The following is a 23,180-nucleotide window of genomic DNA, read 5'->3' as shown; positions in this document are numbered from 1 at the left end:
AGCGGCCCCTCCCCAGGGGCCACTAGCAGTGGTTGGGCCTCGCCTCCCTCTGGAGGAGCAGGCAGTTAGTGAGTTTCCCACCTTCCCGGGAGTGGTGGGGTTGGGCTTCAGCTCTGGGGTGGCGGGCAGCAGACTCCAGCCACGGGGCTTTGGGCTCTGTCTCCAGGCAGTCCCGGGTGTGGGGCTTTGGGCTCCGTTCCCTGGCTATGTGGTGGGGGGCTCTGTCCCTGAGCTTACCCCACACATCACCTATGACCCCTGCTGCCTCCCCCAGTGCCCGCTGCCTCTGTACCCTCCTCCCCATCCAAGGGTTAATTTGTCCCCAGGCTTGCGGGGCTGAGTAGGTCTGCTGTGAAAAGTGATATTAACAAACATACAAATATCACTTTTCACAGCAGACTTATTTATAGCTAGCAAGTCTAAAAAAATAAACCCCAAAAAACAAACAAAAGAAACCAATGACTCAAAAAAGCAAAAGAAACAACAAGAAAAAAGATAAGAATACATTATAAGCAAGAGGAAGACCAAGGACAGGGTAGGCCCACCGCTCAGTGAGGAGGGAGATACAGTAACAGGAAACTTGGAAATGGCAGAGATGCTTAATGACTTCTTTGTTTCGGTCTTCACTGAGAAGTCTGAAGGAATGCCTAACATAGAGAACGTTAATGGGAAGGGGGTAGATTTAGAAGATAAAATAAAAGAAGAACAAGTTAAAAATCACTTAGAAAAGTTAGATGCCTGCAAGTCACCAGGGCCTGATGAAATGCATCCTAGAATACTCAAGGAGCTAATAGAGGAGGTATCTGAGCCTCTAGCTATTATCTTTGGAAAATCATGGGAGATGGGAGAGATTCCAGAGGACTGGAAAAGGGCAAATATAGTGCCCATCTATAAAAAGGGGAAAAAAAACAACCCAGGAAACTACAGACCAGTTAGTTTAATTTCTGTGCCAGGGAAGATAATGGAGCAAGTAATTAAGGAAATCCTCTGCAAATACTTGGAAGGTGGTAAGGTGATAGGGAATAGCCAGCATGGATTTGTAAAGAACAAATCGTGTCAAACCAATCTGATAGCTTTCTTTGATAGGATAACGAGTCTTGTGGATAAGGGAGAAATGGTGGATGTGGTATACCTAGACTTTAGTAAGGCATTTGATATGGTCTCGCATGATATTCTTATCGAAAAACTAGGCAAATACAATTTAGATGGGGCTACTATAAGGTGGGTGCATAACTGGCTGGATAACCGTACTCAGAGAGTAGTTATTAATGGTTCCCAATCCTACTGGAAAGGTATAACAAGTGGGGTTCCGCAGGGGTCTGTTTTGGGACTGGCTCTGTTCAATATCTTCATCAACGACTTAGATATTGGCATAGAAAGTAAGCTTATTAAGTTTGCAGATGATACCAACCTGGGAGGGATTGCAACCGCTTTGGAGGATAGGGTCATAATTCAAAATGATCTGGACAAATTGGAGAAATGGTCTGAGTTAAACAGGATGAAGTTTAACAAAGACAAATGCAAAGTGCTCCACTTAGGAAGGAACAATCAGTTTCACACATACAGAATGGGAAGAGACTATCTAGGAAGGAGTACAGCAGAAAGGGGTCTAGGGGTTATAGTGGACCACAAGCTAAATATGAGTCAACAGTGTGATGCTGTTGCAAAAAAAGCAAACATGATTCTGGGATGCATTAACAGGTGTGCTGTGAGCAAGACACGAGAAGTCATTCTTCCACTATACTCTGCGCTGGCTAGGCCTCAACTGGAGTATTGTGTCCAGTTCTGGGCACCACATTTCAAGAAAGATGTGGAGAAATTGGAGGGGGTCTAGAGAAGAGCAACAAGAATGATTAAAGGTCTTGAGAACGTGACCAATGAAGGAAGGCTGAAAGAATTGGGTTTGTTTAGTTTGGAAAAGAGAAGACTGAGAGGGGACATGATAGCAGTTTTCAGGTATCTAAAAGACTGTCAGAAGGAGGAGGGAGAAAACTTATTCACCTTAGCCTCTAAGGGGATAGAACAAGAAGCAATGGGCTTTAACTGCAGCAAGGGAGCTTTAGGTTGGACATTAGGAAAAAGTTCCTAACTGTCAGGGTGGTTAAACACTGGAATAAATTGCCTAGGGAGGTTGTGGAATCTTCATCTCTGGAGATATTTAAAGAATAGGTTAGATAAATGTCTATCCGGGATGGCCTAGACAGTATTGGGTCCTGCCATGAGGGCAGGGGACTGGACTCGATGACCTCTCGAGGTCCCTTCCAGTCCTAGAATCTATAAGAATGTTCAAAGCACCTTATTTGTGTTTCTATTCTGTTTTCGTCCAGTAAAGAATAGAGACAACTGTACATTATTTGTATTGTTGAGTCTGCAAAAAAAAAACAAACAAACCCTACATAGATAAATGATAATGATTTAGACATGTATATGTGAATATTTATTTGTTTTTCCTAAAATTAATTAAGTATTTTAGGAAAAATTGTCAAAGAGGCCACCAAAAAATGTGTTGTGAGAAACCCCATGCAGAGTACCGTGTAGTGATACTCAGATCCTAGGAGTACGTTTACAATAGGGTTAACTAGAGTGTTTTGTTCCATGGAAACAAAGTTAACACGGGAGGTATACTTCCAAACTGAACCACCATCTGGGGTGGGAGCTGTTCATTACGACTCGCGTCTGACAGACCCATATAAATCTATTACATTTAAACACTTATTTTAACAGAATACACTAAAAGAGAAAGACATAACTAAGTGGCAAAACATGAGGAAAGAAGGGACAGGAAAGAAACTGAAGAAATCAGCACCATGGCTCCTCATGTAACCTCACATTAAACATTAAATTCAGCAAGGGAGAGTATATCTGCCCCAGAAGTCAGCTTTCCAGATGGTTCCTAGAAGAGGAACCTTGCAAGAATACTAGAAGGAGAAAAGACCATCTCTTTTATTATGCAGATAGTTCTCAAATTAAAATGTTACCCAACCAATATAAAAAGTTTATTTTGCAGCATGAGGCTCTTGCTACTCATAAAACCACAATGTTAGGAACATTCACTACAGCTAGTGCCTAATCGCCTGGTTATCCATGGATGCTTTATAAAGGCATTATAGCTTGTAAGTGGGGCAGTTAAATTCAAGACCTACATTTAATCCTTAAGGGAGGGTGGGGGGGAAGTGAAGTAGGACAGCAGATTAGATATCTAATAGGTAAGGCTACGTCATGGATATTTTTAGTAAAAGTCATGGACTGGTCACGGGCAGTAAACAAAAATTCACAGACAGTGACCTACCTGTCCATGACTTTTACTATATACCCCTGACTAAAACTTGTGGGGAGAGGGGTCATGGCCCTGGGGGCGCTGCGGGTGCTTGGGAAGGAGTGCAGGTACCTCCGCGGATGCTGGAGGGGTTGGCAGGGCTGGGGCAGGTTCCCCCTCCCCAGCTCCTGGGAAGCGGAGACCTCCAGTTCCTAGCTCCACGTGCTGCCTCCGCTCCATCCCAAGCCCCGGATCTGCAGCTCCCATTGGCTGGGAACCGCAGCCAATGGGAGCTGTGGGGGACGGCGCTTGTGGACAGAAGCAGCACATGGAGCTAGGAGCTGAGGGAGGGGAGTTCCTTCCAGAGAGACCTCCCCAGGTAAGCACTGCCCTGCACCCCAATGCCCAGCCCTGAGCTCCCCCCCACCCCACCCCGCACCAAAACTCCTGCTGCTGCAGGATGGGGGGCTCGAGACGGCCCCCGCAGCAACTGGTGCGACTGAGCCAGGGGCTGCCTGGGCTGCTCAGGCAGCTCCCGGGCCAGCCCCACGGGCCGCTGCAGAAGTCATGGAGGTCTTGGAAAGTCACGGAATCCGTGACCTTCGTGACAAACATGGAGTCTTAATAATAGGTGCTTGGAAGAAAACCACTCTCACTTAATGATCATCGTCTGATGAACAATTTTTGACTTTAAAAAGCTGAGGGTTAGCAGACACCACCAAAAATTGCTTTATTTTTGAATTTTTCCTCCAAGTACATTCATCTTATTTTCTTACAAACAGACTGTAAAAATCAGATGCTGTACATAAGCACACCCTTTGCATTTGGTGCCCATCACAAAGGGAGAAACAACTATAGAAACAGTGTTTTACTTCTGGAGCCAAATTCCAATCTGGTGCAAACAGGTGCCACTCCACTGAAATCAACTGACTGTCACCCTCTTATATCATGCCTAGAAGAAACACAGAAAATGAAAGCTTACTTGTTTTCTTCTTATGCCAAAATGTTACTATATCTTTGTCTAACCCTTTTGCCTTCTTCCTTGCCTGAGCAGCAGAGGCCTGAAAAACAGCATGCAATACCAGGGACAATTAGCATCCGAACGAGATGTAAAGAAGTCTACACAGCATGTACAAAGATATGTTTGTTTGTTTCATCGGGAGTTCAACGATCTCCCTAGATGTCACTAAAAGCCCGAATGCCATATGTGGCAAGCAGACTGCTCCAGCAGAAGATTGCCTTGTGGTGGAGGTCACATAAAGCTGAATTCTGTGGTACCCTAATAAGTACTGTATCAGGCTGATAGCTCTTGAGACTGAAGGCCTCTTTTTAACCACAGAACAGGGACAGCACGTGCTAGCAACATAGGCTTCCCCATGCTGTCCCATCAATATACCCCAATCCTGATCTGATGGGCTCACCTTTCCTGGTTAGAATACAGTCTGGTCTCAGATGTCGATTGGTTAGAGCAGAAATCCGTTAACTCCACCATAGTGAATGGCTGTACACGCCCCAAACATTGAAATACTACACATCTATTTTTAAATTTACATGAAATACTCACATGATCAAAGAAGTAAATAATAGCCAGCTTTTTGCTGCGCCTGGTAAGGATGCGCTGGACTTTCGTCTGGCCAAAATGCTTCTTGAGCACATTTGCGTCGTTAAGGTAGTCAGGGATATTTTTGCACTGGATTGCTGTGAGTTCACTTGGCGATAAGCCACCGAGACTGTCCACACTCTCGCTGCTTCGATTTCGACGTGAGGGAGTCACAAGAGCAGAATCTGAGAGAAAGCGTTGAAAGAGTCCCGAGATCAGTCTCTAGAACTGCCTGTGGTTTCTTATTGTGGATCTCAACAGCACAGACGTTAAGTCAGAAGTTTGCATTAAGCAGGGGGTACTGACACCTGCAGCATGTATTTACACGGTGGGTTAGTTAATGAAAACACTCCCATAATTCAATGTTAAGGTTGAAATTTTGAATTAGCAAAGCAAGGACATTCGAAGTTCTCATGGCAACTTTAACTAACCCCTGTAACGAAGAGTCCTTTATTACAACTGGCAAAGTGTGTAATTATGTATTTTAAAAATATTGTTCAGCTATGTGGAGCCATGAAAATGGACTATGCAATACACCATTTCATACAGCTGGTTATGAAGTGAGAGTAAATAAATTAAGATGTAAACAGTTAGGTTCTCTTGTGCATATGTAAAGTCACAAAACTAACAAAATGAAATGTATATTTCAGAAAAAAGCTACATTAAAAGAACATTAAGACTGCAGAGTGAAGCACTCAACATTCAGGAAATGCAAGGCAGTCTTACATCCCACTGTCAGTATACATTATGATGTAGTCCTCGTTACAAAAAGCCACATTACTGAAGAAGGCAGTGGAGGAGAAGAAAGCGGGGAAGGGAAGAAGAGAGACAGAATAAGGAAAGAGATGGGAAGGTTCACAAAGGAGGAAATCAAGACATCTCTGAATTTCCAGGGAAGCTTGGGGGTGTCAGGGTAGGAGGGGATGGAAAGGTTACACAGAATTACTATATAAATATTTAGAAAGTGCCAACTATCAGGTGCCAGTGCAAAGGTTAAGACGGGGGATCTCAACCAGGGGTCCAGAGCCCCCTGGGGGGCTGCGAGCAGGTTTCAGGGGGTCCTCCAAGCATGGCTAGCATTAGACTCGCTAGGACTCAGAGCAGAAAGCTGAAGCCCTGCCGCATGGGACTGCAGTCCGGGGCCCCCTAGCCCCGGCACCCAGGGCTGAAGCCGAAGCCTGAGCAACTTAGCTTGGCCATGCCCCCTGTGGCATGAGGCCCCGGGCAACTGCCCTGCTTGCTACCCCCTAACACCAGCCTGGGCTTTTATATGCATGTCATAAACATAGAGATAAGTGTGGCATAAAATCTCTCCTTGGCAGCTGTACGGAATTGCTTTATCTGTAAAGGGTTAAGTAGCTCAAATCATGTAGTTGGCACCTGACCAGAAGGACCAACGAGGAAAGAAGATACTTTCAAATTGGGCAGGGGAGATTTGTTTGTGGCTCTCTTTGTGTTGTTCCCTCTCCAGTCAGAGACAGAAGCTAAGCAGGGACAACATCCGCAGAAAATATACCTGGAACGATCCATCTAAAATTACAAAAATTGTAAGTAGGCAAGGAAATGCATTAGGTTATCTTTTGTTTTGGCTTGTGAATTTTCCTATGCTACAAAGGTAGTTTTATTCCTGTTTTTGTAACTGTGAAACTGAGTACAGAGGGGAATCCTCTGTGTTTTAAATCTTTTATTACCCTGTAAAGTTATCTTCCATCCTGATTTTGCAGGTGTGATTCGTTTACTTTTTTCTTTATAATAAAGTTCTTCTTTTAAGAACCTGATTGATTTTCAGTGTCCTAAAGAACAAGGGTTTGTTTGGTCTGTGCTCACATTGCTAACCAATGGGTTGGTATATTATTCTCAAGCCTCCCCAGGAAAGGGGTGAAGGGCCTTGGGGGGTTATTTGGGGGGGATAGGGACTCCAAGTGACCTTTCTCTGAATTTTTGCATAAAATCACTTGGTGATGGCAACAATACCGTCCAAGGACAAGGAAAGAAATTTGTGCCTTGGGGAAGTTTTAACCTAAGCTGGTAGAATATAAGTTTAGGGGGTCTTTCATGTGGGTCCCCATATCTGTACCCCAGAGTTCGGGGGGGGGGGAACCCTGACAATGCAGAAAACCAGTTGCTGTGGCACAGCTGGGCCGTGGAGCTTTTATAGCATGTTGCGGGGGCCTCAGAAAGAAAAAGGTTGAGAACCCCTGGGTTAAGAAGTATGTATTGATAGACTTGCAAGAGTTCCGTTTTCTTTCTCCTGAATCCCCAGAATGAGGAAACAGCATGTACAGAACCATGATGATGGTGGTGGAAGGTAAAGGAAGAAGGTAATTAGGGAATGGAAAAGGGAGGGAAGAAAGCAAAAGAGAGATACCGAACAAAAAGAGAAAACTGGATGGAAGAACCATATGAATTTGACATGGAGTGGGAACACGAGGGAGAAGAAGAAGGTGAGATAAAAGTACACAAAGGAGACTGGGAGACAAGAGAAAGAAATACAAGAAGGAACTCTGAAAAACAATCAACCCTGCAAAACACAAATCAAACACCAAGTACATTATCCAGAAATTTCTGCCTAAAGAGCAGCACAATTATGCATCAGCTTAAATAAACTAAGCATAGCAAAACATATGCCTGGATTGGCTTAAATACAATAGCAACCACAAAAGGAGTTGAGAGAAGAGGTGATGTGTGCCCTATACACTTCTCAATGCCATTTTTTAAACTGTAGCTCATGTTTTCCTAACTGACCCACAACCTCTACTAAATGTCACTCATTTTCAACCCCAGAGGAAGAGTAATTAACTTAATTAATGCCACAGAGGTGAACCTCCGCTACACCGACATTTGACTAACCAAAGGAAGAAGTATCTGTCTTCACAGTGACCACCTCAGACAATTTAGAAGCAACACTGACGTATTTGAAAGCATGCGCTGTTTGTTGCTCTTGTGATTAAAGAGGATTAAGCGCAAAGGGCACCTCCAGGGTAGGATGTAAAATGAAATCATTAAGTCTCCAAAAAGGAAAACAAAGAATCCCTTGGAAAGGCAAAACTTTAAAGAGAGCAAGCCATCCTGTTAACTTCCACTGCCAGTGCGTTCATTTCCACTACCTGATTTATTGAATAGTGCCGATTCCTAGCACTTACCTTCCTTAGTTTTCGCTTCGGTTTTCTCTTTACCATCTCCTTCTTTTAATGGTGCTGAGAGCCGTGGCGTTGCAAACAGAGACTTACTTGCTCCCAACATCTGTTCATTTTCTCCAGATTCTACTCTTTCCTTTTTCAACTCTTTCTTAACACGTCCACTATCTTTATTGCTTTTTATCATATCCTGCAATGTCCGGCTAAACAAGCCAGCTGCTCCACGTGGCCGGCTTAATCGAACAGGCCGCTTATCTGGAGGATAACCGCTCCTAGATACAATCTCCGACTCCTCTGCAACATCATAATCCCGCCCTCTCGGGGAACGATCTCGTTCCTCTTTTCTTTTCATTCCTTTTACAAGGCTGACAAGTGACTCACTCTGAGCTTCGTCATGTTCTGATTTAGTCGCTGTACTGACTTGGAAGTTTGCTCCTAAATCCAAGGACCCAGATGAGCTAGAAAAAGTAGTGAAGCTGCTGCTAGGGCTTCCAAAGAGCGGCTTTGTTCCTTTTTTGTCGTCCTCTACTGTTTTGCTTGGTACAGAAGAGGCAAAGGAAGATGGCAAATTACTGCTGCTAGCTGGTTTTGAAAAGCTGAAGTTTGTACTGGTACTAGAGCTACTGGTCTCTTGAGAAAGGCCAAAAGGGGCCAGGACTCCAGGCCCACTACTAACTGGATGGGAAAATGTGAAAGATGTTGGGATGATCTGGCTTTGTGTTTTCTCTGGCTCGGAACCAACACCAAAGATTGGTTTAAATATTGCATTTTCTGGTGTTTTAAAGCTGAATTCTGATCCCACAAAGCCACTACTTGAAACGTCTCCAGATGTAACTCCAAAGTTAGAAGCATTCTGAAATGTTCCCAGGTTAGTAGGTGGTTTAAAACTGAATCCTTGGTTTCCAACAACAGAGGAGGTAGTTGGTGCAGAAGACGCCACAAAAGGTGTAGGTTGTCCAAGACCATAAGACTGTGTAAACCCAGAGGGCGGCCCAAATCCCAAGGTTTGCCCTGAAGTGGGATGGCTTAATCCCGAAGGCTGAGTAAAGTTGGATGGCTGGACAAACCCAAGGTTCTGTACAGATCCTCCATTGCTCTGTCCAAACATAGAGGGCTGACCAAATCGAAATGGTGTTTGAGCCTGAAACATTCCTACAGAATTATTAGAAGGTGCTTGGAAAACATCAGGCTGCTGTCCGCGAAAAGGACTGTTAGGATTCATCTTCAAAAGTAGGAGTTAGTGAGTATCTGCCAAAGAGAGCTCACGCCTCGAACATCTGTTAACTTTCAGTTTCCAGCCAGTCATTCTAGTAATCTGAAATACAAATGTGTAACATTACATTACATTTTCTAATTGGTTTCCATTTATAATCGGGAAGTTCAGCCAAGACAATTATTAATTGCTTTATCCTACATCTTTGCAACATCCTATTAACTTTTTACTATGTTTAAAAAAATAATTTATTCTTACATCTTATTTTCTCTCTTCTGTGGTTCCTAATCTGTGAAATAATGGTTGTTGGGTTTATGGAGGCCTGTGCTATACAGGTCAGAGTGGACGATCTGGTGCTCCCTTCTGGCCTTAAATACTATTACTCTATAACTTTTTTTCTCTCATTCTATGGTTAGTCAGTTTTCTTAATAGTCTTGTGAGGGACTTTTTGAAAGTCCTAATCTACCAGTTCTTTATCCATTATTTTGCTGATAACCTCAAACAATTTGAATATATTGGAGAGAGAGAACTTCCCTTTACAGAAGGCATACCATTTCATCCCAATTGTATCACATTCATGGGTGTGTTAAAATTGTCTGTAATTGCTTTTCAGCCATTTAACCTGGCACCATAGTAAGGTTCACTAGGATTGCCCCTATTGCTTTTTTCAAATATAGGTATTATTCTCCAGTCCTGTGACACAGTAGCTGAATGTGATAATAGATTGCATTGCTTTGTTAGCAGCTCAGTCACTTCATTCTTCACTTCCTTCAGAACTCATGGATGTCTCATCCAGTCCTGATGACTTGATGCTATTTAATCAGTTTGTTTCAGCACCTCTTCTTCTGACAGCTCAGTCTCTGACAATGCTTTATTCTTTATTACCTGAAGAGAGTAGGTCAGGATAGATATGTCCCTAACATGCTCTGTGGTGAAATTATTTAGCTTCTCTGAAATGTCCTTTTCATCTTTAATTGTTCCCTTTATTCCTTTGTAGTCTAGTGCACCACCGCTTTCCTGACAGGATTCCCAATTCTGATATACCGGAACAATTCTGTTTATTTTGCTTATTTTCCAATTACTTTTCTAAATACCTTAGCCTTCTTAAACCATAAGGTGGAATTTATCTACTATACACATGACCATTATGGTACAATTAAGGCCCTGATCCTGCACCTGCATCCTTGCAGGCACTTTTACCCATGAGGAGGTTCTGCCCATACAGATCCAGATGCACAATGAGGCCCCCAATTTGTTAACATCAGTGCTGACTCAAAGGATTTTTTCCCCCCACTTTGGACTGTAAAGGCTTTGTGACTATCTGCCTTTAAAAAAAATCTAATGTACAGTGTTGGCTTTAGGTACTACCCCCTCCCCGAAAATGTTATGCTTAATTTTATTGCACTTACTGATACTGAATAGTTTAACTACTCTTTGAACCATTTCCTATGCACTACTTTCAAGAGACTGCTGCACAAGAAAAAGGAAGGAAGTCTGAGCAAAAAGCTCAGAATAATAGACCGTAGCTACTCACTCCAAGGAGCAACCAGGCTACTGCTCTGAAACTCATCTTTCCAGATGGGACAGAGCCAGACCTAGCAGCGTGGACACACCTGAATTGGGGGGCTTAAAATCATTTTCCGTAAATTCCTGGCGTCCGGCTCGAACCTACTACAGAAGCCATACATTCAAACTGCAAAGGTGCATCTGTAGTCCTCCGCCCACGCAGCCTAACCTGCACTTTCATCTCAGCGCTGCCCCCCAGCTGAATGGGAACTGCCTGCTCAGAGACAGCCGGTGTAAAGTGAACCAAGAATACAGTAATTCACATGTAGCCAGATGAGAGTCCCCAGACCCTTACTGGGGAATGGGGACTGTGCCTGGACACAGGGGAAAGGAGTCTGGGGGGCGGGGTCAGTGCCCAGGGACAGGGACAGGGCCTGGGCAGGGGAATGGGGCCAGGGGCGGTGGGCAGAGGCCAGGGAATAGGGTTGGGGGGGGGGGGGTGGGGGCCGGGGCAAGGGAATGGAGACAGGGCAGTGCCTGCACAGAGGGAAATGGGGGCAGTGGGCAGGAGCCAGGGAATGAGGATGGGGGAGGGGTGGTGCCCATGGACAAGGGCTGTGGGCAGGTGGGTCAGTGCCCGGGCAGGTGGCATTAGAAGGGGGGCGGGGGGCGGTGCCCACAGGCGGGGGGCGGGGGGAATGGGGTCGGGGGGAAGAGGGGCCGGTGCCCACAGGCGGGGGGAAGGGAATGGGAGTCCGGGGGGCCGGCCCCCCTGGGGGCGGTGCCCAGGGGAAGGGGTCGGGCGCTGAGGGAAAGCCCCGCGCCCGGTATCACCGCGCCCCAGGCCCCGCCCCCACTCTCACCAGGCCGGGTCACTAGCAGAGCCGCCGCCGCCGCCATCGCAGTGCGGGGGGGGGGACCGGATGGCTCCTCCGCGCGTGCGCACCAGCTGGGCGGGACCAGGGCTCCCCCGTTTCCGGACCGTCGGCCGGAAGCCCCGCCCGGCGGGCGAGCGCGCGCTGCAGGGGCGGGGGGCGGCGCGCGCCGGGCGGAGCCGGGCCCCGCGTGCTCAGTGCCGCTGCCGAGCCGCCCCGGGCCCAGCGGTGCCGGGCTGTGCAGTGCCTCGCCCGGCGTCTCCCCCGCGCTCCGTGGCCGGGACAGAGGCCAGGTCCCCAGGGCGCCTCAGGTGCTGGAACGCCGCGTCCCCTCCCTGCGTGCCGGGCTGCGCACCTGTGCACCCCCGCAGCACGGCCCCGGCCTCGCGCCTTCAACGCCCTGCGCCCCCCCCCCCCCCCCGGGCGGCGGGTCCTGGCCTTAGCGCCCGCGTCACAATGCTGCGCCCAAGCGGCGGGGAGGTGCACAGACAGCCTCCAGCTTGGCCTCGCCCAACTGCGGAGTGCCCAGGTTACAACCGCCCCGTGCTTGGCGGGTGGCATGTTATATCCTGCCGGGCTCTCCCCTCGGCTTTGCCGCCTGTCTAGGGTAACAGACCTAGTGGCGTCAATCGCTCTTCACACCAGTGTTTCCAGCCCTTGAGCATTCCCTGTGTCCTTCTCTGCCTCCCCCTCTAGTCTCTTCCTTGAGATGCGAAAGCTGCTACATAGGCAGCACTACTCTTTATCCAAGGGACTCGGGTGTAACCATGGATGAGAGCCAGGTAACCCTTCCTTGTCCTGTGCAGTTTATGTACTCTAAGGGTCCCTCTCTAAGCTGAGAGGGTTGTTCAGCCTCCAGACGTATGCGCCAACATATTTACTGAGCTTGCCAATGTGAGGTAGACCGCTGTCTGCTAGCTTTAGCTTATCTAATGTATGTGAGGGAACAGACACAGGTTGGTTCCTGATAGACTGATTTGTTCTAGATTTGAAATGGTAAGGGGATTGGATGGTTTAGATGATTGGCAATAGGCTATATAGGCTGTTTTGTCTAGATCAAAGCAACTGGCTTCTAAAATTACGTGTTTTACCCTCCACCATATCTTTGTCTACCCTTTCACAGATCCTAAAGCAACAATAGTGTCTCATAGCTGCTACTGGATTATTAGTTGCTACCATTGTCTAATATTCATTTTTAAAAATTAATTTGCAGGGCCCCCTTGAATAGTTTCTAATGAGATGAGTTTAGTCATTCGAAATCTGCAGAAAGTCATCCCCCTCAGGCGAATCCCACTTCGCAGAAGAATAGAAATCCTTCAGAAGATTTTGGACGTGCAGCAGTTCGACCTGGGCGTTATCTGTGTTAATAACAGAAACATTCAACGTCTCAATAGCACCTACAGGCAAAAAAATGTCCCCACTGATGTGCTTTCCTTCCCTTTTCATGAGGTAAAATTGATTTTTTTCCCCTCCCTTTCTTCTCCTTTCCACAGCTACTTTCTTGGTCTGCCTGACACAACTGACTTCTTTGCAAGCCATTAGAGAAAGTACCATAACCCTTATTAAATAAATCCTAAAGTAATTTGATATATTTCATTGCAGTGGCTCTCTGTGCTGATACAGTAGGACACAGTGCTTCAGGGGATCCCAGACATGTTGTGGAACTTGATGGTGATTTGGGACCTGTTTCAGGGCTCTCAGAAGTTATCTTCTTTGAAACCATCTTCAGCAATCCTCATTAGATGTTTTATACATTCTTCCTTCCATGGCTCCATAAATGCATGAAAACAGAGCCATGAGTCAAGTTATACATACACTGCCTGTTCCCCAGCATTTCAGAAATTCTACTTCTACAAGGCAGCTGGCAGCAGTTAAAGTGTCACTACTGGGAAGCTGAAAGTGGACAACGGGATGGATCACTTGATAACTACCTGTTCTATTCATTCCCTCTGAAGCACTTGGCACTGGCCACTGTTGGTAGACAGGATGCTTGGCTAGACGGACCATTGGTCTGACCCAGTGTGGCCATTCTTATGTTCCTGCTTTTTTACCTTTTTTGGTCAGTGTTGTTTAAATCTTCAAAGTAACCAGTAAGAAATTTGATTATTTACATTAGGTAACTTGTTGATAATAACTAAATGTCTTTCTGTTGCTCTCTTATGGAAGGCAGTCAAGATTTAAAAGGAAAAAGGTACAGGCTCTCACATTCGGCTACCATCAGGTACTAGGGATAGGGAGAGAAGGCATTGGAAATGTAACTTTTCCATCAAATGTACAGGTTTAAACACTTTTGGATCCCATTTGATTTCTGCTGACATGAGAACAGTATAATTGCTCACCTAGGGTCATAGGAGTGGCAAAAATATTTCCTAGGTAAACAATAATTAGCTAAAGAATTCCTCCATCTTTGTCACATTCAGATCTAGTTTTTAGTAGCTGTGCTATGTTGACGTCTAAAGGTGGTGTTATTTATTTAGCAGAACTCTGGCCTCTAATGGGATGTCTACACAGCCTGGGGGAGCTAGCCTTGCCGTCAGGGTTGACAGACTTGGGTTAGCAGAGCTCATGCTAGCACTCTAAAGATAGTGCTTTGAAGTTGTGGCTCAGGCAGGAGCAGGCTCTGAAGCCTAGGGAAGTGGGATAGACTTCCAAGCCTGAGCTCCCGCCCAAGCTGCAATTTCAAAGCACTGTCGACACGGTACTTCTGGGGGAATTCTGCACATCTGCGGACACACACAATTCCTCTATATCGCTGCGCTCGTGCCAGCTGTTCTGGTGCCACAGCAGCCTCTGGTGGGCAGAATACAGGACTGCAGCACTTCTTAGGCAAACTGTATTTTATGCAGGAAAATACAAAATTCTATGCCCAGTGCTCCAGCATTCCCCCAGTAGTAGAGTTCCTCACAGCACACTGCCTGCAGAGCCAGGTTAGGACAGAGTGGGGCACACAGGATTACTGGGGTTCAGAATGGCTAGTGGGGGGACAGACTGGAGCATGGGTTCAGGAGTTAGTGAGGTGACAGAAAGGGGAACTACACAAAAATGAGGAGATTAGTTAAACACAAATTAACAGGTACAACACCAAAAGTAAAATCCCTGCAAATAGCATGGAAACTTTAAAGACACCATAATAGAGGCTCAACTTAAATGTATACCCCAAATTAAAAAACATAGTAAGAGAAGCAAAAATGTACCACTGTGGCTAAACAACAAAGTAAAAGAAGCAGTGAGAGACAAAAAGGCATCCTTTCAAAAGTGGAAGTTAAATCCTAGTGAGGAAAATAGAAAGGAGTATAAACTCTTGCAAATGAAGCTTAAAAATGTAATTAGGAAGGCCAAAAGAGAATTTGAAATACAGCTAGCCAAAGACTCAAAAAGTAATAGCAAATACATTTTTAAGTATATCAGAAGCAGGAGGCCTGCTAAACAACCAGTGGGGCCACTGGACAATCAAGATACTAAAGGAACACTCGAGGATAAGGCCATTGCGGAGAAATTAAATGAATTCTTTGCATCAGTCTTCACGGCTGAGGATGTGAGGGAGATTCCCAAACCTGAGCCATTCTTTTTAGGTGACAGATCTGAGGAACTATCCCAGATTGAGGTGTCATTAGAGGAGGTTTGGGTCCAAATTGATAAACTAAACAGTAATAAGTCACCAGGACCAGATGGCATTCACCCAAGAGTTCTGAAAGAACTCAAATGTGAAATTGCAGAACTACTAACTGTCATCTGTAACCTATCATTTAAATCAGCTTCTGTACCAAATGACTGGAGGATAGCTAATGTGACGCCAATTTTTTAAAAAGGGACCCAGAGGTGACCCTGGCAATTACAGGCCAGTAAGCCTGACTTCAGTACCGGGCAAACTGGTTGAAACTATAGTAAAGAACAAAATTGTCAGACACATAGATGAACATAATTAGTTGGGGAAGAGTCAACAGGGTTTTTGTAAAGAGAAATCATACCTCATGAATCTACTAGACTTCTTTGAGGGGGTCAACAAGCATGTGGACAAGGGGATCCAGTGGCTATAATGTATTTAGATTTTCAGAAACCTTTGACGAGCTCTCTCACCAAAGGCTCTTAAGCAAAGTAAGCGGTCATGGGATAACAGGGAAGGTTCTCTCATGGACTGGTAACTGGTTAAAAGATAGGAAACAAAGGGTAGATATAAACGGTCAGTTTTCAGAATGGAGAGACGTAAATAGTGGTGTCCCCCAGGGATCAGTACTGGGCCCAGTCCTATTCAATATATTCATAAATGATCTGGAAAAAGGGGTAAAAGGTGACGTGGCAAAATTTGCAGATGATGCGAAACTACTCAAGATAGTTAAGTATAAAGCAGACTGCGAAGAGCTACAAAGGATCTCACAAAACTGGGTGATTGGGCAACAAAATGCCAGATAAAATTCAATGTTGATAAATGGCAATTAATGCACATTGGAAAACATAATCCCAACTATACATATAAAATAATGGGGTCTAAATTAGCTGTTGCCACTCAAGAAAGAGATCTTGACGTTATTATGAATAGTTCTCTGAAAACATCCACTCAGTGTGCAGTGGCAGTCAAAAAAGCGAACAGAATGTTGGGCATCATTAAGAAAGGGATAGCTAATAAGACAGAAAATATATTGCCTCTATATAAATCCATGGTACGCCCACTTCTTGAATACTGCGTGCAAATGTGGTCGCCCCTTCTCAAAAAAGATATTTTGGAATTGGAAAAAGTTCAGAAAAGGGCAACAAAAATGATTAGGGGTATGGAACGGCTGCTGTATGAGGATAGATTAATAACACTGGGACTTTTCAGCTTGGAAAAGAGATGACTGAGGGGGGATATGATAGAGGTCTATAAAATCATGACTGGTGTAGAGAAAGTAAATAAGGAATTGTTATTTACTCCTTCTCATAAGACAAAAGCTAGGGGCCACCAAATGAAATTAATAGGCAGCAAGTTTAAAACAAACAGAAGGAAGTATTTTTTCACACAATGCACAGTCAACCTGTGGAACTCCTTGCCAGACGATGTGAAAGCCAAGACTATAACAGAGTTCAAAAAAGAACGAGATAAATTCATGGAGGATAGGTCCATCAATGGCTTTTAGCCAGGATGGGCAGGGATGGTGTCCCTAGCTTCTGTTTGCCAGAAGCTGGGAATGGGAGACAGGATGGATCACTTGATGATTTAGCTGTTTTATTCATTCCCTCTGGGGCACCTGACATTGGCCACTATCGGAAGACAAGATACTGGGCTAGATGGACCTTTTGTCTGACCCAGTATGGCTGTTCTTATGTTTGACAAATAAAATATGCAGAATTTCCAAATATTTTGTGCAGAATTTTTAATTTTTTTGGCGCAGGATTCCCCCAGGAGTAACACAGCTATTTTTTAGAATGCTAGCACAAGTCCCACTAGTCCAAGTCTGTCAACCCAGGCTAGGAGGCTTGCTGCCATGGGATGTGTCGGCCTACCCTAAGCAAGTCAAGGACATGTGTAAATTTTACACTAGGTGCTGGACCTATACATATTGCCTGACTGAACATAGCAAATGTTTCACAGCTTGGTGATTCATCCTTTGGATCATACAGTCAAATCAAAGTCCCTTTCTGATTACTGTCCTAATGGAAGTTAAAGAGCCTCTAGCTAATTTCCTCTGTCAGTAAAAAGCCGTTAGTGTCTAAGGTTCCATTTGCATGAACCACCTTGCTGTGCCAGTGCCTAGCTCATTACTTTGTAACAACTTTGGGAAGCTCTGAGGATGAGAAGTACTCTGTATAACCAGATTCTCGCTTTTGTTAACTTTTGGAAGGGCTTCTGTATTTCAGAATCTGAAAGCAGGTGAGCTGCCTCAGCCTAGTTTTCGAGACGAATACAATCTCGGTGATGTTTTCCTAGGAGTAGAGTATATCTATCAACAGTGCCAAGAAAATGGGGAGGATTACTACAGCATTCTTACAGTAAGTGTTGCTTACTAATACAGATTTCTCATCACAGACACGATTTGGGAACCATGGTTGAAACAATGCTAATATTCACTGGTGGGGAGGTTATTTTTGCCAGTTTATGGACATTGCAAAGATTCATCTACAGAAAAATGTCCTGAATCCAAAAGTCTAAGGCCTTGTCTACTCTGCCTTTTGCTGACAAAACTCTGCAGCTTTTGGAGGCAAAACAGTGGAAGTGTACACACTGCAATGCCACTTTTGACGACAAAACTGCCCTGTTTTAGTGACAAAATAAAACCACCTCGATGAGAGGCATAAAGTTTTTTGCGACAAACTTAAAGCAGCAAAGTGTCAGTGTAGATCAGTGGTGGGCAAACTGCAGCCCCTCAGGGTAATCCGCTGGGGGGCCGCGAGACAGTTTGTTTACATTGACGTCCACAGGCACGGCCACCTGCAACTCCCAGTGGCTGCAGTTTGCCGTTCCCGGCCAATGGGATCTGCGGGAAGCGGCAGCCAGCACCTGTCGTCCTTCCCCTGCCTCAGGGCTGGTTGCTTCTGGTAGCTGTCTGAACTTAGAGACAGCATGCCGACACACTCACTCTCCCCCAACACACACACACTGTCTCCCCCCCAACGCCCACATGCTTCAGTTGAAAAGCAGCTGGCAATCTAGTAGGATACCCATGGAAGGATGGGATTGAGAAACCTGCATCACGTGATGCTGTACCTGCCCCATGAGGCATTGCAAACGCTTCCCAAAGCACCCTGTGGCCAGTTGCACAGTGGGATTGGTACCCACAATGCACTGCGCTCTGTCTATGCAAGAGCTGCTAATGTGGATGCACTCTGCCGACACAAGGAGCATAGTGTGGACATGCAATAGCGGTTTAATTAAAGTGGCATAACTTTTGCCAACAAAACTCTGTAGTGTAGACATAAGCCTTAAACTTTCTGATCTCTTTAAAACTGTTTTTTATTTACTGTTTCATCTCTGTTTTGGAGAGAGGAAAAGGGTGAGTTTTGCCCCAAAGAGGAAAGGGATGCTGAAGGCAAGAATGCTTCTTTATTTAAACCTATTCTTGTGTACCCTCATGTATCTTCTGCCAGGGGACATAAGTTTGATTTACTGAAGTCATAGAACAATTCCCGGCCTTGTCCCCAAGGCTCTGAGTGCCCACAATTCTAATTGAGGTGAGTGGGAGCTGTATTATTCTGCACCTCTGAAAATGGCCACAGATCCACTGGTGCCGTAAGCGGGCATAGTTCCATTTGAAATCAGTGGAGTTGCTGAGACTGATAACTTTTGAAGATTAGAGCAGGAGATGGAGTTGTGTTCCCAGTGACCCATCTGGTTATTTTGATTAGCAGCAGGTGTATTTTCTTGGGCTTGACCATAGACAAGATATTTTACCATTTGAAAATGTCCTTTTTGATTATAAGAGGTTGAAGACAAACTTATGGCTGACTTGTCAGAGGAGGCTATTATTACAAACACTGTCCTCTGGAATTTCTGTTTTCTTTTGGTTGGTGACTTTAGATATAACCTGTTCCTGTACTTTTTGGAGTATTAACTGGTTTTCCTCTGAAAGTTTCCCAAAAGCAATAGAATACATATAGCTGACAACATATATGAGAAAGCTAGACTATAGTCAGAAGATTAAAGTTAGTCATTCTTGCAGTTTTTCTGCTCTTGCCCCCTTTTCCCATCTCAGTACAAGGTATGCAAGGACCATGTGCCTTAGACTATTGATCTTCGTGTACTGGCTAGTAAAAGTAGTTAACTTTATTACTGTCACTTTCTTTGTGAAGAACTGTGCTAAATATTGCAAGATAGCCCCTACATACTACAGTGATGCACACATGGATAAATGTTTAGAGATTTGTAAAATACTAAAACCATTTTTGTTACCTTGGACAGGTGACTGCAGCTCATGGACTGTGCCATTTGCTGGGATACCAGCACAACACAGAAGCGGAGTGGGAGCAGGTAAAATTCGTGTTATATCGGGTCGCGTTATATCGGGGTAGAGGTGTATATATTAAGAATGCCCAAAGTACATCAGTGATGGTACATCAAATTCAAAACCTTATTGTAAATGCAGAGACATTTTCCTGACTATTCATACATATTGTTGTATAACCTTCTAATCCTGATGCTCTCAGGGGCACTTTGCAGCCAGTCATTCATACATACATTCAAACTGTGAAAGTAATAGTGCAAAGTTCTAATAGTGCCTTTCATCTTAGAGAATCCTCAAGAACTACATCTGTGTTTAAAAGGGTAGCGGGTTCAAAAACAGGCCTTAGCTGTGGAGACACAACTGTTCCTCCATGGGGCAGGAATCCGCGCAGCAGCCATGTAACTCTGCAAGGCTACAATACGTTAGGAGAGGAAGTGGTTTAAAAATGTCTAATTGTAACTGTAGCTGGAATTTTAGGAAATAATGCTGTGCAATTATGTATAGCCTTCCATCAGAGCATCTCAGAGGTGTTATCCTCATTTTACAAATGTAAAAACAGACAGAGTTTTAACTATTTGTGCAAGTTCACACAGAAGACTACTTAGAGTGGAGAACAGAACCTAGTGTGACAGTCAGGCCGGATGGCTGCAAGAGGGTGTGGGAAGGCAGATATGTAAACTCTAGAATATTAAAGGCCCTCTTCCCTATCCGCTGAGAAGGGGTTACCTCAGGTCAATTAGGAACACCTGATTCCAATTAAGGGCCACTTGAGACCTTTTAAAGCCCCTCTCCTGCTGAGACAGACAAACCCACCCACCCCTCCCTGTTGAGACACATGCAGGCTGTTACTAGCCTAGTGGCAGCAGGGAAATAAGCATCTCCAGGAGGAGAGGCTGTGCTCCTTCCTGTAGAGGAAACAGACAAGCCTGAGTGCCTGCCAGGAGAAGGACTGACTCCCCGGGGCAAAGCACAGGATGATACCTTCCCCGCCTCCTCGTTGGGGTGGGGTATCTCCCTCTGTATTAGGGTCTAATGAAATAGTCCCTTCTGTTTGTTGGAGGAACACCCCTTAGACCTACCCAGAAAATACGGCCGAAGGAACACAGAAGGGGGAAGACAAAGACTGCCCCAGTGTGGCAGACGGGTTGATTTAACCCAGGCCCATCTCACCAAAGGGAGAAGTGCTGAGGCTGGTGAGACAAGGAAGGTGCCTTGCCACATGCGGTATGGCCGTTCCCGGTTCTGACAACTGGAATATGTATACTACCTCCCATAAGCAGGTGTAATTAACCACATTGGAATCTTGCCAGAACATCAGGATTCACACCTTTTTCTTGTGGAAAAAACCTTATGAGCTATTTAATAGCCCATCTAATCAGGGCCTGCTTTTTACATCTTTTTCTGAAAATTGGGACCTCCAACAGCCTAATGCCCTAACTCCAATTTGGGGTGTTAGTTCGATACTTTCTCAGGGGGAAGAATCGCCTATTGCAGCAGAAGTTGATTTAGTTGGGGATTGGTCCTGCTTTAAGCAGGGGCTTGGACTAGATGACCTCCTGAGGTCCCTTCCAATCCTGAGATTCTATGATTAAGTAGCCACCACTGCCTGGATTTCCTTTGGTTTCAAATACGATTACTGACCAGGCTCAGCCTAGCTTGGTTTGTGAGAGCTGACAAGATCATAGGCAGAGGTTGCATGCTTGCAGGCATATCTCCAGTTTTCTTAATGAACCATAGCTAAATGTGACTGCAATCAGTGGGAACTAAGGACAGTCAGCATCCCACAAGGGTACTGTGTATCTGGAAGGACTGAGCACTAGAAGTGCTTTGAAATCCTTGAATGAAAGGGTCTGTGTAAGAGCCCAGTCCTGCACCTGCTTATCCATGTGAATCTCTGTGTGCTCATGTGAGACGTCTTATTGAGTTCCTAGGTAACATTTCTCATGTAAGCAAGGGTTTAAAAGGAAAGGCACGATGCAGTTTTAGTGCCCATTCTTGTAAAGTGCAATTCTGGTCAGAAATGTGACTGTAAATATGGCATAGTGGGTTCTGGATTTATTGTGTCTCACTGATTCTGTGTCAGATGGGTGGGTGGATGTCAGGCAAAGACATGGTTTCCTGACTGCCAGCTCTGCAGACTCAAACTGGGCTCTTTCCTTCTCATTTGGTCATCACGGTACTTATTTTCTGCCGGTGAAATTATGTCCTATGTGACACCTGTGCAGCCCAGTTGCATGAAGAGAATCCAGCTAACTTCATCTTAACTATGTTGGCTCTGCGGTTCCTTTTGTCCATAACTCATCTGTTACGACTGAATTCACACACGGGCAGATCTGTTTAAAGAAGTTGCCATTTTTACATAGTGTACTTTTCGGATTAGAACAGCACTTTAATGTCTAATGCTTCAAATTATAAAGAATGTACATGAAGGGAATATGAGCATACTTATTGAGTTTTTTCCTCGATCATAGATGTATCAAAAGGAAAAGCAAATTCTTGAGGAGCTAAATGGAATCACTGGTGCAAACCTCCAGCCACTGACTAAAAACCATTTCTGATCACGTTGCAAAAAAAAGAAAGAAGACCCAGAAAAATAAATCCTTATTCTACTAAGAAACCAAGTAGCATGGATACAACTAACTTAAGTATTAAATGATTTATTTAACAGATATCTATGTTAACTTCATATAGTGTCAACAGAATGCCTTACATTGTAGTGTGTAATAAAATTCAGCCAAACAGCTCATCTCTCAAGCAGAGTGCAGTTGTATATGTAACTTGTAACCAGCAATGGACTCCAATATCAAACCACACAAATGTATGTTGAAGTATCTACTGGAGCAGCTGAAAACTACAGTGCTTACTCCTTTATACTGCTGTCCTCCTCCCACCATATCCTTAGTGGGAAAGAGGGTAGAAAAATGGAATCTGAGTTTCAATTCATTCAATTGATCAAATATAGTCATGTGTCCAATATCTGAAGTTGGCTTTGAAAAAGACTTAAGATGAGAAAGATGCTACCCAGAGAGTCTTCCTTCGAGGTTGATGTATACATATAAAAGTAACAGTGATTTAAATCATTATTTCATGCATGAGTTGCTGTAGAGCTCCACAAGCAATTTTCTTCTTGACCTCAGGTAAGTGTGTTAACTCATTTAGAGCCAAAATCTTTGCTTATTCAAAGTAAAAAGCACCTAGCATCTTTATCCGTAAGTAGTCCCATTGACTTCAGTAGGACTATTTATGGAATAATGTCCTAGTTAACGTGACTAAGGTATCGCAGTCTGCTCCTAATTTTGCGGGAAGTAGTACTGTTGCATCCACTTCTTTTGAATATTTATTTTTCACAGTTGTAAAATCTCTCCTACTAACTCGCACCTGGGAACGTGTCTCTATCTGCATGTATCAAATCTTAGTTCTGGACACTCATGGACCCTCCTATGGAATAATGTGTTGCCCATTTGGACCCTGTTTAGAATAATATAACTGTCTTACAGACAATGGGAAATCTTCTAAAAATATGGTGTATGTAACACACAGGGCTGTGTGTCTCATGAACAGTAGATCTCAGCTTTCTGGGCTGGACAAGCACGAAGGATTAACCATTGGGTGGGAAATACTTTATTGGACTGGACAGTAACTTGTTAAGTACAGGCTATAGTTTGCATCTTATGCATGGT

At 44.6% G+C, this 23,180-nt stretch overlaps 2 protein-coding genes across 3 annotated transcripts in view; one reads left to right on the top strand and one right to left on the bottom strand.

Moving 5' to 3' along the window:
* Positions 1-10,986, bottom strand: part of MCM3AP (minichromosome maintenance complex component 3 associated protein) — a gene marked incomplete in the record, with an annotated part of 69,594 nt that extends 58,608 nt beyond the window's left edge. The window contains 4 exon segments of the mRNA XM_034785611.1: positions 4,239-4,317; positions 4,821-5,041; positions 8,000-9,308; positions 10,820-10,986. Of these exon segments, the coding sequence (XP_034641502.1) occupies positions 4,239-4,317; positions 4,821-5,041; positions 8,000-9,215 (1,516 nt within the window).
* Positions 10,987-11,738: 752 nt separating this feature from the next.
* YBEY (ybeY metalloendoribonuclease) lies at positions 11,739-22,254 on the top strand. 2 transcript variants are annotated; one of them, XM_034785613.1, is made up of 6 exons: positions 11,752-11,898; positions 12,284-12,369; positions 12,801-13,036; positions 17,420-17,551; positions 19,458-19,526; positions 21,972-22,254. In XM_034785613.1, the coding sequence occupies exons 3-6, from the start codon at positions 12,827-12,829 to the stop codon at positions 22,056-22,058; spliced, it is 498 nt and encodes a 165-aa protein (XP_034641504.1). In that variant the 5' UTR covers positions 11,752-11,898; positions 12,284-12,369; positions 12,801-12,826; the 3' UTR covers positions 22,059-22,254. The 2 variants fall into 2 exon arrangements, with proteins under 2 accessions (XP_034641503.1, XP_034641504.1); XM_034785612.1 differs by lacking the exon at positions 12,284-12,369 and having other exon boundaries at positions 11,739-11,898.
* The last annotated feature ends 926 nt before the right edge of the window (positions 22,255-23,180 follow it).

This window comes from Trachemys scripta, chromosome 11, assembly GCF_013100865.1.
Source record: "Trachemys scripta elegans isolate TJP31775 chromosome 11, CAS_Tse_1.0, whole genome shotgun sequence".
Classification (NCBI taxonomy): domain Eukaryota; kingdom Metazoa; phylum Chordata; order Testudines; family Emydidae; genus Trachemys; species Trachemys scripta.
The sequence above is the reverse complement of the archived record's forward strand: the minus strand, read 5'-3'. Positions and strand labels throughout refer to the sequence as shown.